The 13948-nt window shown below is 45.7% G+C and overlaps 1 protein-coding gene across 2 annotated transcripts in view; it reads right to left on the reverse strand.

The window, feature by feature from the left end:
* NUDT14 (nudix hydrolase 14) overlaps positions 1 to 12175 on the reverse strand; it is a 123950-nt gene extending 111775 nt beyond the window's left edge. For both annotated transcript variants that reach the window (XM_083620285.1, XM_083620284.1), the window contains exon 1: positions 11895 to 12175. In XM_083620285.1, coding sequence (XP_083476411.1) covers positions 11895 to 12095 — 201 coding nt within the window. In that variant the 5' untranslated portion in view covers positions 12096 to 12175. The remainder of the gene's footprint in view (positions 1 to 11894) is intronic.
* Positions 12176 to 13948: the final 1773 nt, after the last annotated feature.

Raw genomic sequence — 13948 nt, forward strand, 5'->3', positions numbered from 1 at the left:
CTCAAAATGATGTCACACGCATGCGCAGAAGCAGTGAATCGCGACCCGCGCACACGCGGGTTGCGTTCTGCTCAGGTTGCGAACGGGGCTCTGGAACGGATCCCGTTCACAACCAGAGGTACCACTGTATTTGCATTTTCCAGCATTGCTTAAATGAGGTATAGGTTTCTTTCCAGTCCCCTGTATGCTTAAGGGTACCAGGTGGTCAACAGGCCAGGGCTGCTGCACCTTTGACAGTTGTGCAGAAGATAGAATTTCAGTAGGTGCACTGCAAACTACACCTCCTGAAATTCCCTCTTCTACGCTTTTATTAAAGATACAGGAGCCCTGCTCTTTCTCTCTCATGCATCTGGTCTAAGGTTCTCAGACGTCCCCCTTCCCCAGGGACAGTCCCCGGATTTACAAATCAGTCCCCATTCAAAATCCATTGAAGTTGAAAAGTGTCCCCGGATTCATTGGGGGGGAAATCTTTTAACCTTAATCTGGTCACCCAATGTAGATTCCGTTTATGCTGTGCTTCTCAGTCACATCACCGCTCCAAAAACTCTCTTCTCCAAACTCTGGCTTTACCTGTTGAGGGACAGGGCGCCACCCATTGGCCATCTTGCACTGAGCCTATCATCATCATCATCATCATCATCATCATCTCCATCTCTACACTGCCCTTCATTTGAGCATCACAGGGCAGCTTACAATATAAAAACACAAAAATGCATGACACAATAACAAACAAGAACACCACATCCCAGTTTAAAAGGCCATGGATTGTTTAATCAATCGTCCAGGGTTGTCCCACACAATGGGGCATCAGAGTGACCACTCTCAGCCCTGCCCTTTGGGGGGCTCCACACCCTAACGTGGAGGCAGCCGCAGTTGGGAAAGGCAGCCATGGGAGGAGGGGTGTGCCTGAATTCAGGCGGCAGCTGGTTACATAGGAGGGAAAGCAATGATTCTTCAACATCAACTTTGTTGGACTGGTCATGTTGATTATCGTCTTCCAAAGCAACTACTCTACTCCAAACTCAAGAATGGAAAGCAAAATACTGGTAGGCAACAAAAGAGGTTTAAAGATGTTCTCAAAGCAAATCTAAAAAAATGTAGTATAAACACTGACAACTGGGAAACAATGGCCTGAGAGCGCTCCAATTGGAGAACAGCCTTAACCAAAGGTGTCATGGACTTTGAAGAAGGAAGAACTCAGGGTGAAAAGAAAAGAAGAAATAATAATAAGAAGAAGGCAGCTGGTGACATAGGGGAGAAAAATAAGCTTTTTCAAAAAGCAAAGTCTCCCCCAGTCTTATCTGGAATGACTTTCAGTTTGTTGGCTTCAAGTTACAAGAAAGACATTCTGACTAAACATCAGGAAGGACTTTCTGACGGTAAGAGCTGTTCAACAGTGGAACAGTCTTCCTTAGGAGGTTGTAGAGCAGGTTTCCTCAAACTAGGCCCTCCAGATGTTTTGAGACTACAATTTCCATCATCCCTGACCACTGGTCCTACTAGCTAGGGATCATGGGAGTTGTAGGCCAAAAACATCTGGAGGGCCAAGTTTGAGGAAGTCTGTTGTAGAGTCTTCTTCCTTAGAGGTTTTAAAGCAGAGGTTGGATGGCCATGTATGCTTTAGCTGAGATTCCTGAACTGCAGAGGGTTGGATTAGAACACCCTTTGGGTCCCTGCCAACTCTACAATTATATAATTCTAATCTCCCTTAATGGCTCACCATGGGAAGATAGCTTGGCTTGATTAAATTCCAACACTTGCCTGATCCAGAGACGAGAGGGGTCTGGTACCCACAAACTCACAGCAATATTTTCCCTATGCTAATTGCGACAGATAGCCCAGCTCATTGGAAGGCAAGTATGCACCTGAATCAGAGAGACTCACTTTGCAACAGAGGTAAAGGGGCTTGTCTTCCACCTGGAGTTGGTAAGCGCATTCAGACTTAGGGGTTTTCCACCCAGCCCCACCTAGGCTCGAAGCTGCTCACAACAAATAAACAAAGTCCACAAAACAGGGCAAGACACCAGGTAGATTAGAAGCCATCAATAGAAACATTATTCAACAACTGCATCTGAAAGCCTTCCTTGAAAGCTGGGTTTTGCAGCCCCTCCTGAAGGCTACCAAAAGCATGCTCCAGCAGACATCTTCTGGCAGACTATCCCACAACCCTGGGGCAGTGACTGAGAATGCCTTGCTTCTTGCGCTGCTTGTCTCTACCTCCCGCAATGATGGCAAACAAAGCAGAAAACTTGAGGGCATTCTTGATTTGAGGGGAGGGGCCATATGGGAAGAGGAAGCCTCAAAGATGTGGCGGTCCCAGACACTAAAAGGTTGAAAGCAGTAGCTGGGCCAGAAGCTATTTGTGATGTGTGCTTGTTTATTTTTTTTTTAATTTTTTAAATATATTAATGGTATAACCAACAGGACAGAGTAGTCCAGAAATTCAAGAAAAGAAAAAAACCAGCAATCGTGTATGGACAGGTATAAGATGAGGAGACAAAAGGGATAAAAATATTGAAAGAAACTTGTACAAAAGAGGCAATGCTGCAGTGTTCTAAGATAGGACACGAACAATGGGTCAAAAACTTGTACTGTATTATCAAAAGCAGCACTAGATGATATCATATTTGGACGGAGTTCGCCATCCGTGTGACTGCGTCGCTAAATAAGCTAAATAAGCTTTAAAAAAACAACAGATAGCCGCAAAGTCCCATCTGAGAACCTGGCATTGGTGGGCTACTTTCTCACTATAAATGTCACTATAAATAAGACTTTTAGAAACCAATTCATAATAGAGAGCACAGAAGCACCCTTCCAGTGCTTGTTTATTTTTGATGTTGCTTGGAGGCCTTTTTAGGTAAGTTTACCAAATACAGTGGTACCTTGGGTTAGACGCTTCAGGTTACAGACGCTTCAGGTTACAGACTCCACTAACCCAGAAATAGTATCTCGGGCTAAGAACTTTGCTTCAGGATGAGAACAGAAATCGTGCAGCAGTGGTGCGGTGGCAGCAGGAGGCCCCATTAGCTTAAGTGGTGCTTCAGGTTAAGAACAGTTTCAGGTTAAGAATGGATCTCCAGAGCAAATTAAGTTCTTAACCCAAGGTAAGGTAAAGGTAAAGGTACCCCTGACCATTAGGACCAGTCGTGGCCGACACTGGGGTTGCAGCGCTCATCTCACTTTACTGGCCAAGGGAGCCGGCGTACAGCTTCCGGGTCATGTGGCCAGCATGACTAAGCCGCTTCTGGTGAACCAGAGCAGTGCACGGAAACACCGTTTACCTTCCCGCCAGAGTGGTACCTATTTATTTACTTGCACTTTGACGTGCTTTCGAACTGCTAGGTTGACAGGAGCTGGGACTGAGCAACGGGAGCTCACCCCATCGCGGGGATTTGAACTGCCAACCTTCTGATCAGCAAGTCCTGGGCTCTGTGGCATCCCTTTAACCCGAGGTACCACTGTAATAAAATAGTAAGAATATTCCAAGAGAGTGGTTTCACCTCATCTTTGTTAGCACACAAAGGGCACTGTGCCATAGAGTCTAAAGAAGGGTGCAAGCAAGCAGACTTGACTTTTGTTTCATATGACAACCATTCCCAGTTCCGCAGAATCCTGGAACAGCGCTGGGGGAAGAGAGTTCCCAAGCATTATGTCGATTGTGCCTCTGGCAGTTGCTGGTAGTAAAGGGTGTTGCACTCATATCCAGTGCTTGAAATTCCCCAGGCACCAGGTGCTTTTTGCTAGTGGCACACGGCCAATGGCACCCATGTGGAGATTTCTGGGCTCCCGGCTGGCAACCACGGTTTTAAAACCTCTGCCTTAGTCCATTTCTGTTTCCACTGTGTGGGTTTCTCCTTCTTGCGTACTGGGACAAGTGAATGGTTTCTAAGAGCAAGCTACAGTCAAACAATATAGTTGAGATCACAGAGTCGTAGAATCATCCAGTCTAACCCACTGGCAAATAGACATTCCATTGTGGTGACCGTAACCTAGGTTTAAGCTTATATATCGGAGTTTCTCACACCGCTCATGTCCGGCTTGCAGGCTCCTTGCAGACATCTCATCTGCCACTGTAATGGACTACATAGACCACTATTCCGATTCAGTAGGCACTTCTGGTGTTGGTTTGGTTTTCAATTCATTTACACTCCTCCTTTCTGCCATGGAACTCAAGGCAAAACACATACTGTCTCCAGCCTGCCAGCCATGCACTAACCAGAACTAAAATTCGTTTCACAAAGCTGATGCATCAAGACCTGGGATATAGGCTGAGGATCTAGCCCACTCTGATACCTTGGAAGATAAGGTATTTATATATCTCTGCCTCTCCAGCCACACACCCCATGGTGTATAATGTTCTTGTTAAGTACTTTAGACATGTGTAAGAAACTGAAATAAAAGCTATAAACCAGGAATAGGCAAACTCGGCCCTCCAGGTGTTTTGGGACTACAACTCCCATCATCCCTAGCTAACAGGACCAGTGGTCAGGGATGATGGGAGTTGTAGTCCCAAATCATCTGGAGGGCCGAGTTTGCCTATGCCTGCTATAAACTAATGAGCAGAAAACTCTTTTGTGTTGTTTTTTTCCAAATCCAGATGAATCAGAAGCAGCAGATGAGTATCACATCACTGTGTTATGTTTATCTGAGCATGCACAGAAGCCACTATAAGGTCCGCAGCCCTCCAAGAGGGTTTTCATGCCTTTAAGCATTGCTTAGAAGGGAACATACACCAAATGAAACTGCTCCTTTGGCAACAACACCATGATAGCAAAGAGAAAAGGAAAAATCTGCCTCCTGGGCATCACTTAAACCAGGAGGTGGAAATCTCAAATAGATTAATTGAGCAAGTTTTAAGCTGTTTCAAGATGTTATCTGCTGTTTTCTTGTTTTGTGTTATTTCAGACTGTACACGGCTGTTGTTTCAGTTTAATGCGTAAACCTGCAAATAAGCACAGCCTACAACTGCTGAAAACCCACCAATCTTCCCTACCCATCTTTGGTTATTGCTTGCTGATAAAAACACTATTAGAAGTATAAGGATTTCACTGATAATAATGTAATTAAGCAAGCAAGCAAGCATTGGTGTCATTTCTTTCTACCTTCTGAAAGGCAGAAACTTTCCCATAATTACGCCGAGCAGATTCAAGGAAAGGACATCACTCACCTTGCAGAGTTTGGTCCTTCTTTTGCCTGTAATGTATTCATCACCACTCATCACATCTGTCCCTGCAAATCCTATTTCCTGTTCTATTCATGAGGTGCAGCAACCTGGAGCTTTAGAGATTGCCGCCACACTTTTCCCATGGCCTTCTCACCTCTCCTCTCCCCGAGCAAGTACCCCATTCCCATTGTTTATCATCTGTTCTCCCCTGCTGGAAACTGCTGTCAGATGTTCACTTATCCCTAATCTCGCTTGCTGCCTTTGATATCCTTTCTAATCCAACAACCTGTCAACTGGGGCATCGGCCCATGTCCAAGCCAGCTGCTCTGTCCCAGGCTCCAAGATTCTCTCCCAGACTCCATCTGAAATGGTTTTAGGGGATTCTGACCCAGCAAGGAAAACGTGAGGCAAATAATTAATGTCATCTCTATCTGCGCTCACGACTTTGGTGTGCCATTAAGCGCCCCGCCAACGAAGGAAAGTAACTTTTTAAAAGTTGCTTTAAACTCGGGCGTTAATGTATTAATGAAACCCTGGTCAATGTTTAAGGGACATGATTGAGGACAAGCAAGGTCTTGAGGAAGGCAGTGAGAAGATGCTTTTTAATTGAAAAGCAAATCTGCATATAAATCTGCCTCCCGATTTGGACAGAACTTTCTTGCACACCTGCAGCTTTAAGGCAGAACTGCAGAGCAATTGTTCAGCAGTGAACTTTCCTCGTGCTAAGTGTAAAATATGAACATTAAACATGAGCAGATGGTTAAGATGCATTGCTACAGCACTGCAAAAACTCAGTGTCCCCCCGCTTCTCAGGCAAGGTTGTTGATTCCCACCCCCCTCTTTACAGACCATTTTATCCAGTGCGTTTTTAAAGTTCTGTGGCAGGTGAAGCTTTTCCTGGCATGGAGACCAGATGGTGGGAACAGTTTCATCTGCTGAAACTGCACAGGAGAAAAGCCAGTAAAAGTAAAATAGAAATGGGGAATTTCCACCTGGGATAAAGCACAAAATTAAGGCTACTGGTTCCCAGAGCCTGGGGGAACTTGTCTATTTTTAAAAGTTCTTAGGAACCATCAAAACTCTGTCATGGTGGCTGATACCTCAGCAACTGATGAAATTTCTCCGTGATGCTTGAAAGTTCAGGGACTGGATCTTTGCAAACTGCAACTCTTGTTAGAAAAGCTGCCTTCTTTCAGATTTATCAGGGTGGGAATGCTAACTTCTATGACAGTTAACCTTCCCTGTAAAGATTTTGAGCAGATTGCTTGCTGTTTCTTAAGAAGCACTGAAAAGCCTCTTCTAGGATGATACACTCTATTTGCACTCAGTATCTGACCTTTTTTTCTTTTTCTTTTTTAGTATAATCCTAACTCCACCAATTTAGAGAGTTCTTTTTTTTAAGAAAAGTGCACAAATTGCATTGTATGTCTCAGATACAGCTCAACTGCTTTCATTTTGTACAGTAATTCAAAGGAAAAATAAACAAGGAGGGTTTGAGAATGCGTAGAGATGTACGCAAAAATATTCATATGTCAGAAAACTGAAATTAACGTCCAGACCCTGAGAAGGCAACATTTTTCCAGGTGTGTCTGTTCCCATTAGGGTGTTGCAATGAAGAAAAAGGTCTTGACTCTTAAAGGTACAGGATCCCAATTTAGGGCCTGGAGCTGATGACTTTAAATTAGAGAATGGTTCATTTCCTTTCTAAAGAGTGAATATTGATGACGCTGGGACATGCATATATAAAACACACACACACACACACACACACACACACACACAGCATTAGACTAGCTTAAGATAATAACATGCTCCCATATTAGCATTCCAAATAACTTTTCATTAATTTTAATCATTGTGCTAATTTACAATGCACACCAATACACCGATTTATTTTGTGTTTTATGACGAAGCATAAACTATGAATTCAGGAGATTCAGCATTGCGTTTGGCTAGTAGCAGCTCCCAGGTCTTGAAGCAGAACCTTTCATAGATCCTTCAAACTGGAGAAGCCAGAAAATGAGCCTGGGACTTTCTGCAAGAAGGAGCTAAGGCCCCCTCCCTTAAAATATCTGTATATCTCAGCTTCTCCATTTCACATCCAGTGTACCCCTGTTGCTATTTTTTTGTAGCCATATAGACATGATGTTATTTTAAGGCTTAGCTTCCAAGAGATATCGATAATTCTTACGAGAAGCATCTGAAGGAGGGTTCTTGATTAGATTCATCTTTGGTCTATTCCTGTGATGTTCTTAAAGGAAAATGTGTGTGTGGGGGGGAATATTGTGCTTTTACCACCTTTTAAAAATTGCCTTGAGGAATAGGATCTATTTTAAAAAATGTGTCTAAGTATTACAACAGCTTGACAAAAATCAGCTGCGAAGCAGTACTACATGACCACTATTCACCATTGAATAGTCAACCCTAAACCATGAGATCAACCTGTTCCTTTTTCTTCCTCCTGGCAGATCCCCAAAACACGGAGAGCCGTACTTCCTATAAATACCGTATTTTTCGCTCTATAACACGCGCCCGACCATAACACACACGTAGTTTTTAGAGGAGGAAAATCCGTAGGCATGCCACCCGTAGGCATTCCCTCCATAACACGCAGACATTTTCCCTTACTTTCTAGGTGGAAAAAATTGAGTGTTATGGTGCAAAAAATACGGTAGTTGAAAGAGACCGAAATATCAAGCCTGCCCCATGCCTAAGGCTAGTAATATAAATGTGCAGTCTAATCCTATGCTTGTCTTCTTGGAAACGCCTCCAAGTGAGTTCAGTGGGGATTGTTCGCTACTAAGACTGCAGCCTTAAAAAAAAATGTATGTTAAAATGTTCGGTTATTCTCCACTGGAAGCTAATGAGGAATAATGACAATTGACAGCTCGGCTCATTCAAACACACCAGCAGAAAAGATCTCATCATCACCTAGCAAATTGAGAACATTTGAATTTCCAGCAATATGAGGGAAACTGCGTCAACGCTATTTTAAACCCAAACTGTACAGTGGTGCCCCGCAAGACGAACGCCTCGCAAGACGAAAAACCCGCTAGACGAAAGGGTTTTCCGTTTTTCGATGCGCTTCGCAAGACGAATTTCCCTATGGGCTTCCTTCGCAAGACGAAAGCCCATAGGGAAATCTCCAGGATAGCGGGGAAGCGCAGCGCGTCTTCCCCACTGTCCTTGGACCTCCTCCGAAGGCTGGCGGTGGGGCGGAGAGACCTCCTCCTGCCGCCAGCCTTCGGAAGGCTCCTCCGAAGGCTGGCGGTGGGGCGGAGAGACCTTCTCCCCGCGCCAGCCTTCGGAAGGCTCCTCCGAAGGCTGGCGGTGGGGTGGAGAGACCTTCTCCCCGCGCCAGCCTTCGGATGGCTGTCCTGAAGACTTGCGGTGGGAGGAGGGTTTTCCTTCTCACCGCCAACATTCAGAATGCTGTTCTGAATGTTGGCGGTGGGGAGGAAAAACCCTCCTCCCACCGCAAGCCCCGGGAACAGAGGAGAAGCACTGCGCGCCTTCCCCTCTGTTCCCGGACCTGTCCTGAAGGCTTGCGGTGGGGAGAAAAGCCCTTCTCCGCACCGCCAGCCTGGCAAGCGGTCTCCATAGGAACGCATTAATTGATTTTCAATGCATTCCTATGGGAAACCGTGCTTCGCAAGACGAAAAACTCGCAAGAAGAAAAAACTTGCGGAACGAATTAATTTCGTCTTGCGAGGCACCACTGTATTAGTAAAAAGGGAGCTTCTGTTAAAATGTCTTAACTGTTCATCAGTTCAGAAGAAGGGAACATTTAATAAGTGGCAATATATTATTAAATCCATTTAAGCTGGTGGCCACCACCAGTGTTAACCCGGCGCTGTGCTTGTATTTTCCCATTTGCAAGAACACTGACTCTGCAGCAAGGTGTTTTATATTGAAATTGCAATAGCTGTGAAAACTGTGCAAGACATTTAAGAGCGCTGTTAGCCATCGATCTTCCACATACTGGGACAGTAGACCTCTGAGTCATAGAATCACAGAACTGTAGTGTTGGAAAGGGACCGTGAGAGTCATCCAGTCCAACCCTCTGCAATGCAGGAATCTGAACACATAATGCTGAGATGATGCCTTGCTTTGGGGGCTTCCCAGAGGCATCAAGCTGATTCTGTCCTCTTTCTGGATAGTAACACTTGTCTTTAAAATAAGTATAATAAATTGCCTGGCATGCTCGGGTCCATGGGGTCACGAAGAGTTGGACACGATTAAACGACTAAACAACAACAACAAATAATAATAATTAATTGATTGAGAATAATTAACTAAATTATTGAAATGTTAATTGATTATGATATTAATATTTTAGCACCATGCTCCCATCTGCAATTCTGAAATGGAGTGAGATAATTATTTATTTATAAAGGGGATGTCTAATTGGAAAGAATAACACGTTCATTGATGAATGAGACTTCTTTTTTCTATCTAAATACTGTAGTGTCTACCTATTTATTTATAGTCTGCGTGTTAGCAAAGGCCTTTTGATATGCTTCTTGATTTGATCAACCTTCCCCCCCCCCCCCCGCCAACACATTTTCCCAATCACTATGCAGATTTTAAAAAATAACAAATTAAAAAAATGCCCCCATCTATCATGGTTGTAAAACTAGGGTTGTCATATCATATGTCCTGACATAGTGGGCATTCAGGCCCCTTAAGCAGTATCCGGGCGAAAATCGCTGAAATGTCTTTGAAAATCCAGACCAAGGCAATCCATGCTGGTAGTAGATTTAGGCAATTTTCATTTAAAGTAGCTCAAAAACTCCTTTTCCATTCTTGTTGAAATTTCTCAAAAAAAACACAAAAAAACACAACTCAGCAACTTTGGGCAAAACAAAACAAAAAGGCATCCCAGAATCCGGGGAAGTCTAGTTTCTTAACGCTGCTGAGAGTTGTTAGGCAACCCCTATTCCTCTCACAGAGCTATAATTTTCAGAATGGTTTAACAGATAATCCCTTTTCCCAGAGAACGTTAGACCTGTAGCTCTGTAAAGGTCTTCCTAATAATTCTCATTACTGTTGACAGACTACAGCTCCCAGAATTCTTTGGGGCAAGCCACAACTGTTTAAAGTGGTATGATGCACTTTTGGATGCATAGTGCAGATGGGGCAGTAATACTCAGAATTTCACTGTTCCCATCTAGGGTAGTTGCCAGAAACGAATGCAGCAAAGGCAGACAGAAAATTCCAGCTGGGCCATTCTTGCTAGGAGTGTGCGTTGTGTTTGATGCTGCCTGTGCACAGATGGCTGCATCTGTTGTGTGTGTAGCAGAGGAGTCACTGCTTGCCTTTTTACCTCAAGGCATTCCTCAGGCTCCAGAAGCTGTGGGGCAGAGGATACAGCTCCCCACCAGCATTGCTGAGCACCCATAAGCAGGAAAGCTGAGAGAAAGGTGTGTGCTCAGGGCATGGAAGCTCACAGCACACTTGGGCAGTCTCAGAATGGGAAACATTTCCTTTCCAAAAATAAAATCACTTGGTGCACAATATCACTAGCTATTTGGTAGAGACACGAAACAGGGCCTTTTCGGTAGTGGCTGCTCCCAAACTCCTTCCCTAGAGAAGATAGACCGGCTCCCTCCATGTTGATCTTCTGCTGGCAGGTGAAAACCTACTTGCTCCAACAAGCTTTTGGAAACTGATGGCCACCATATATGAATGAGATGAGATTCCCGTATTGCAGGGGGTTGGACTAAATGACCCTCAAGGTCCTTTCCAACTCTAGGATTATATTTCTGCTTTTAATTAAAGGGCTGGTGCTGTGCTCCTTTTCTTGTAATTATTGGTATGTTTTTAACAGATTATATATATGTATATGGTCTTAATTTGATCAGTGCTTGCTTTCCTCCCTATTCTTTTAGTGATTCTTATTTTTATCTGCAAGCCGCCTAGAGTCCCGTCAGGGGAAAATAAACATAAAATAATTTTTAAAGCAAAAATGGTGCCGTCTCTCCCGCCCGCCCCTCTGCAGGTACGGAACTCTGCACATGCCCAGAGCCACTCAGCGGATTCGATTTATTCTATTTCTGCGCCGCTTTTCTTTCAAACAAACCCCAAAGCGGCTTACAAACCATAAACAACAAAAACAAGCAGCGTAAATCATACAGGGGGGGAATCAAACCCCCACAAATCATCCGTGAAATTGCCACAACCTATTGAACACCGTTAACAAAGCAACATATCTATCTATCTATCTATCTATCTGAACATTGCAATTAAAGCCAAAGTCCGATTACACGATTTGCACATCCGAGTTTATAATCTATATAAAACAGTACCTTGGGGAATGCAGGGAGGAGGGAGCCCCTCTCTTTCGGCAACCAGGAACCCCCTCTGCCCACAGCCACGAAAAAGCCCACGTCCTCTGCCCATGTGCAAAGTGCTTACCCCCTCTCCCCCCCATCACTTCTACATGAACCTCAGGAACCTTATGGGGCAGGGGGTGGGGGGAAACAACTGTGTAACCCCCGCCAGGCTTGAGCCCCGGCACCTCCTCAGCAGCGGGGGTGGGGAGAGAGAGGGGCAAAGGAGGAGGCAAGGCGCCCCCTCACGCCGGAGCCTCCGTTCCCGAAGCGCCGGGCTTGCGTCGGAGGCGGCGGCCGGCGAGGCCTAGGCCAGGCGGAGGGAAGGCGGAAAGAAAGCGGCGGCGGCGGAGGCGCTTCCTCCACGCTGGGCCGCAGACCCTCCTCGCCGGGCTTACCTGGCGGTAGCGGAGGCGAAAAGGCCTCAAGTACTGGGAGTGGTCGCAGGGCCCCACCGCTAAGTCCTCGATGGATTCCATGGGGGGCGAGGAGGACGAAGAGGAGGAGGAGAAGGAAGCAGCGCCTTCGCCTCGGAGATGCAGCCCGAGAGAGGAGCGAGGAGGAGGGAGAGAGGAGAGAGGGTGAGCTGCCTCTCTCATATATATTTATATGCCGGAGGTGTTCTGACTGGAATATGCACCTGTGGCTGCGTGTACATGAGACTTTTAAATCACGCACACGGCTTCGCCCTCTTCTCCCCACCCCCACCCGAAATCCTGGAAACTATGGTTCCCTCACACAGAGAAAACTACAATTCCCAGCACCCTTTACAAACTACACACGGAATCGCAGGAAGAGATCGGAGTGCTTGGCATATAGCAAGTCCCCGTTTCCTCTGGGAGGCATCCTCCCAGCTGAATTATTTGCAGCTTGAGAGAGCATAAAACACTCTTCTAGGTAACCTTCGTGAAAGAATAATAATAACATTAACAATAATAATAATAATTTATTATTTATACCCAAGCCACTCTGGGCGGCTCTCAGCAGAATATAATAAGCACAGCATATTAGCTCCAGGCTGCAGATAAGAGGCAAGTAGGCGAGCCTCAGAACATCTAGTGAGCATATCACAGGCGAAGCTTGACAGGTACCATATATATATATATATACAGTGGTACCTCGGGTTACATACGCTTCAGGTTACAGACTCCGCTAACCCAGAAATAGTACCTCAGGTTAAGAACTTTGCTTCAGGATGAGAACAGAAATCGGGCGGCGGCGGCAGTGGGAGGCCCCATTAGCTAAAGTGGTACCTCAGGTTAAGAACAGTTTCAGGTTAAGAACAGACCTCCGGAACGAAATAAGTTCTTAACCCGAGGTACCACTGTGTGTGTATATATATATATGTGTGTGTGTGTGTGTGTGTGTGTGTGTGTGTGTATAAAATGTATTTTTATTAAAGATTTTCTTTGTTTACAAAGTATGTGCAATATATATTGCAGGTACCATATATTGACAGGTTGTGGGACACGGGTGGCACTGTGGGTTAAACCAAAGAGCCTAGGGCTTGCCGATCAGAAGGTCGGCGGTTGAAATCCCTGCGATGGGGTGAGATCCCGTTGCTCTGTCCCAGCTCCTGCCAACCTAGCAATTCGAAAGCACATCAAAGTGCAAGTAGATAAATAGGTACCGCTCTGGCAGGAAGGTAAACGGTGTTTCCGTGGGCTGCTCTGGTTTGCCAGAAGCGGCTTAGTCATGCTGGCCACATGACTCGGAAGCTGTACGCCGGCTCCCTCGGCCAGTAAAGCGAGATGAGCAGAGGCTTTCAACCTTTTTTGGGTCTACGGCTCCCTTGACCAACTACCTTATGTCTGCGGCACCCCTGTGGGGCTCAGGAGCCCAGTTAGGTCACCCTTTGCTTGAAGCCCCTCACCCCTTTTCGAACACCCTCCCTTGAGGAGAGTTCCCTCAGTCTCTTCTCTTCTCCCCTCACCTTGGGAGTCCTCTGGGCAGCTGCTTCTGCTGCCGCCCCTGCTCTCTGAACTGTCCCCCACCCTAAAGAAAGATGCCTCCTCACACTGCCCCACAGGGGCCCGGGAAGCACCCCCTGGCCACCCCCAGAGGCACCATTCACCTGCTGAACTTGTAGCCAGGGCTGCTGCAATAAACAGCAGTGCAAGCCTTTGGGAGGCAGAGATGCAAGAGGGCATCAGAGGAGGGAGGGAAGGAAAGAGGGTGAAATATACTCAGAGTCGCAAAGTGATTTCATGCTCTTTATTCAGCTCATAGTGGTGAGGAGGAATGAATGAATGTCCCCTCAAAGTATCTGCTTTATATACATTATTTACACAATGGGCTGTACATGATTGGCTAATTCCGGAATTCTACTGTAAGCCAATCAGGTTGTGGATTCACTTCTATCTGGAGCATGATTGGGTGGTTCCTGCCAACCAATCATACTGCTGCATTGTTCTAGGACCAATCAGACTGCTGCTTCTGGATCCTATTGTTC

This window comes from Podarcis filfolensis (assembly GCF_964270895.1).
Source record: "Podarcis filfolensis genome assembly, chromosome: 1".
NCBI classification, from domain to species: domain Eukaryota; kingdom Metazoa; phylum Chordata; class Lepidosauria; order Squamata; family Lacertidae; genus Podarcis; species Podarcis filfolensis.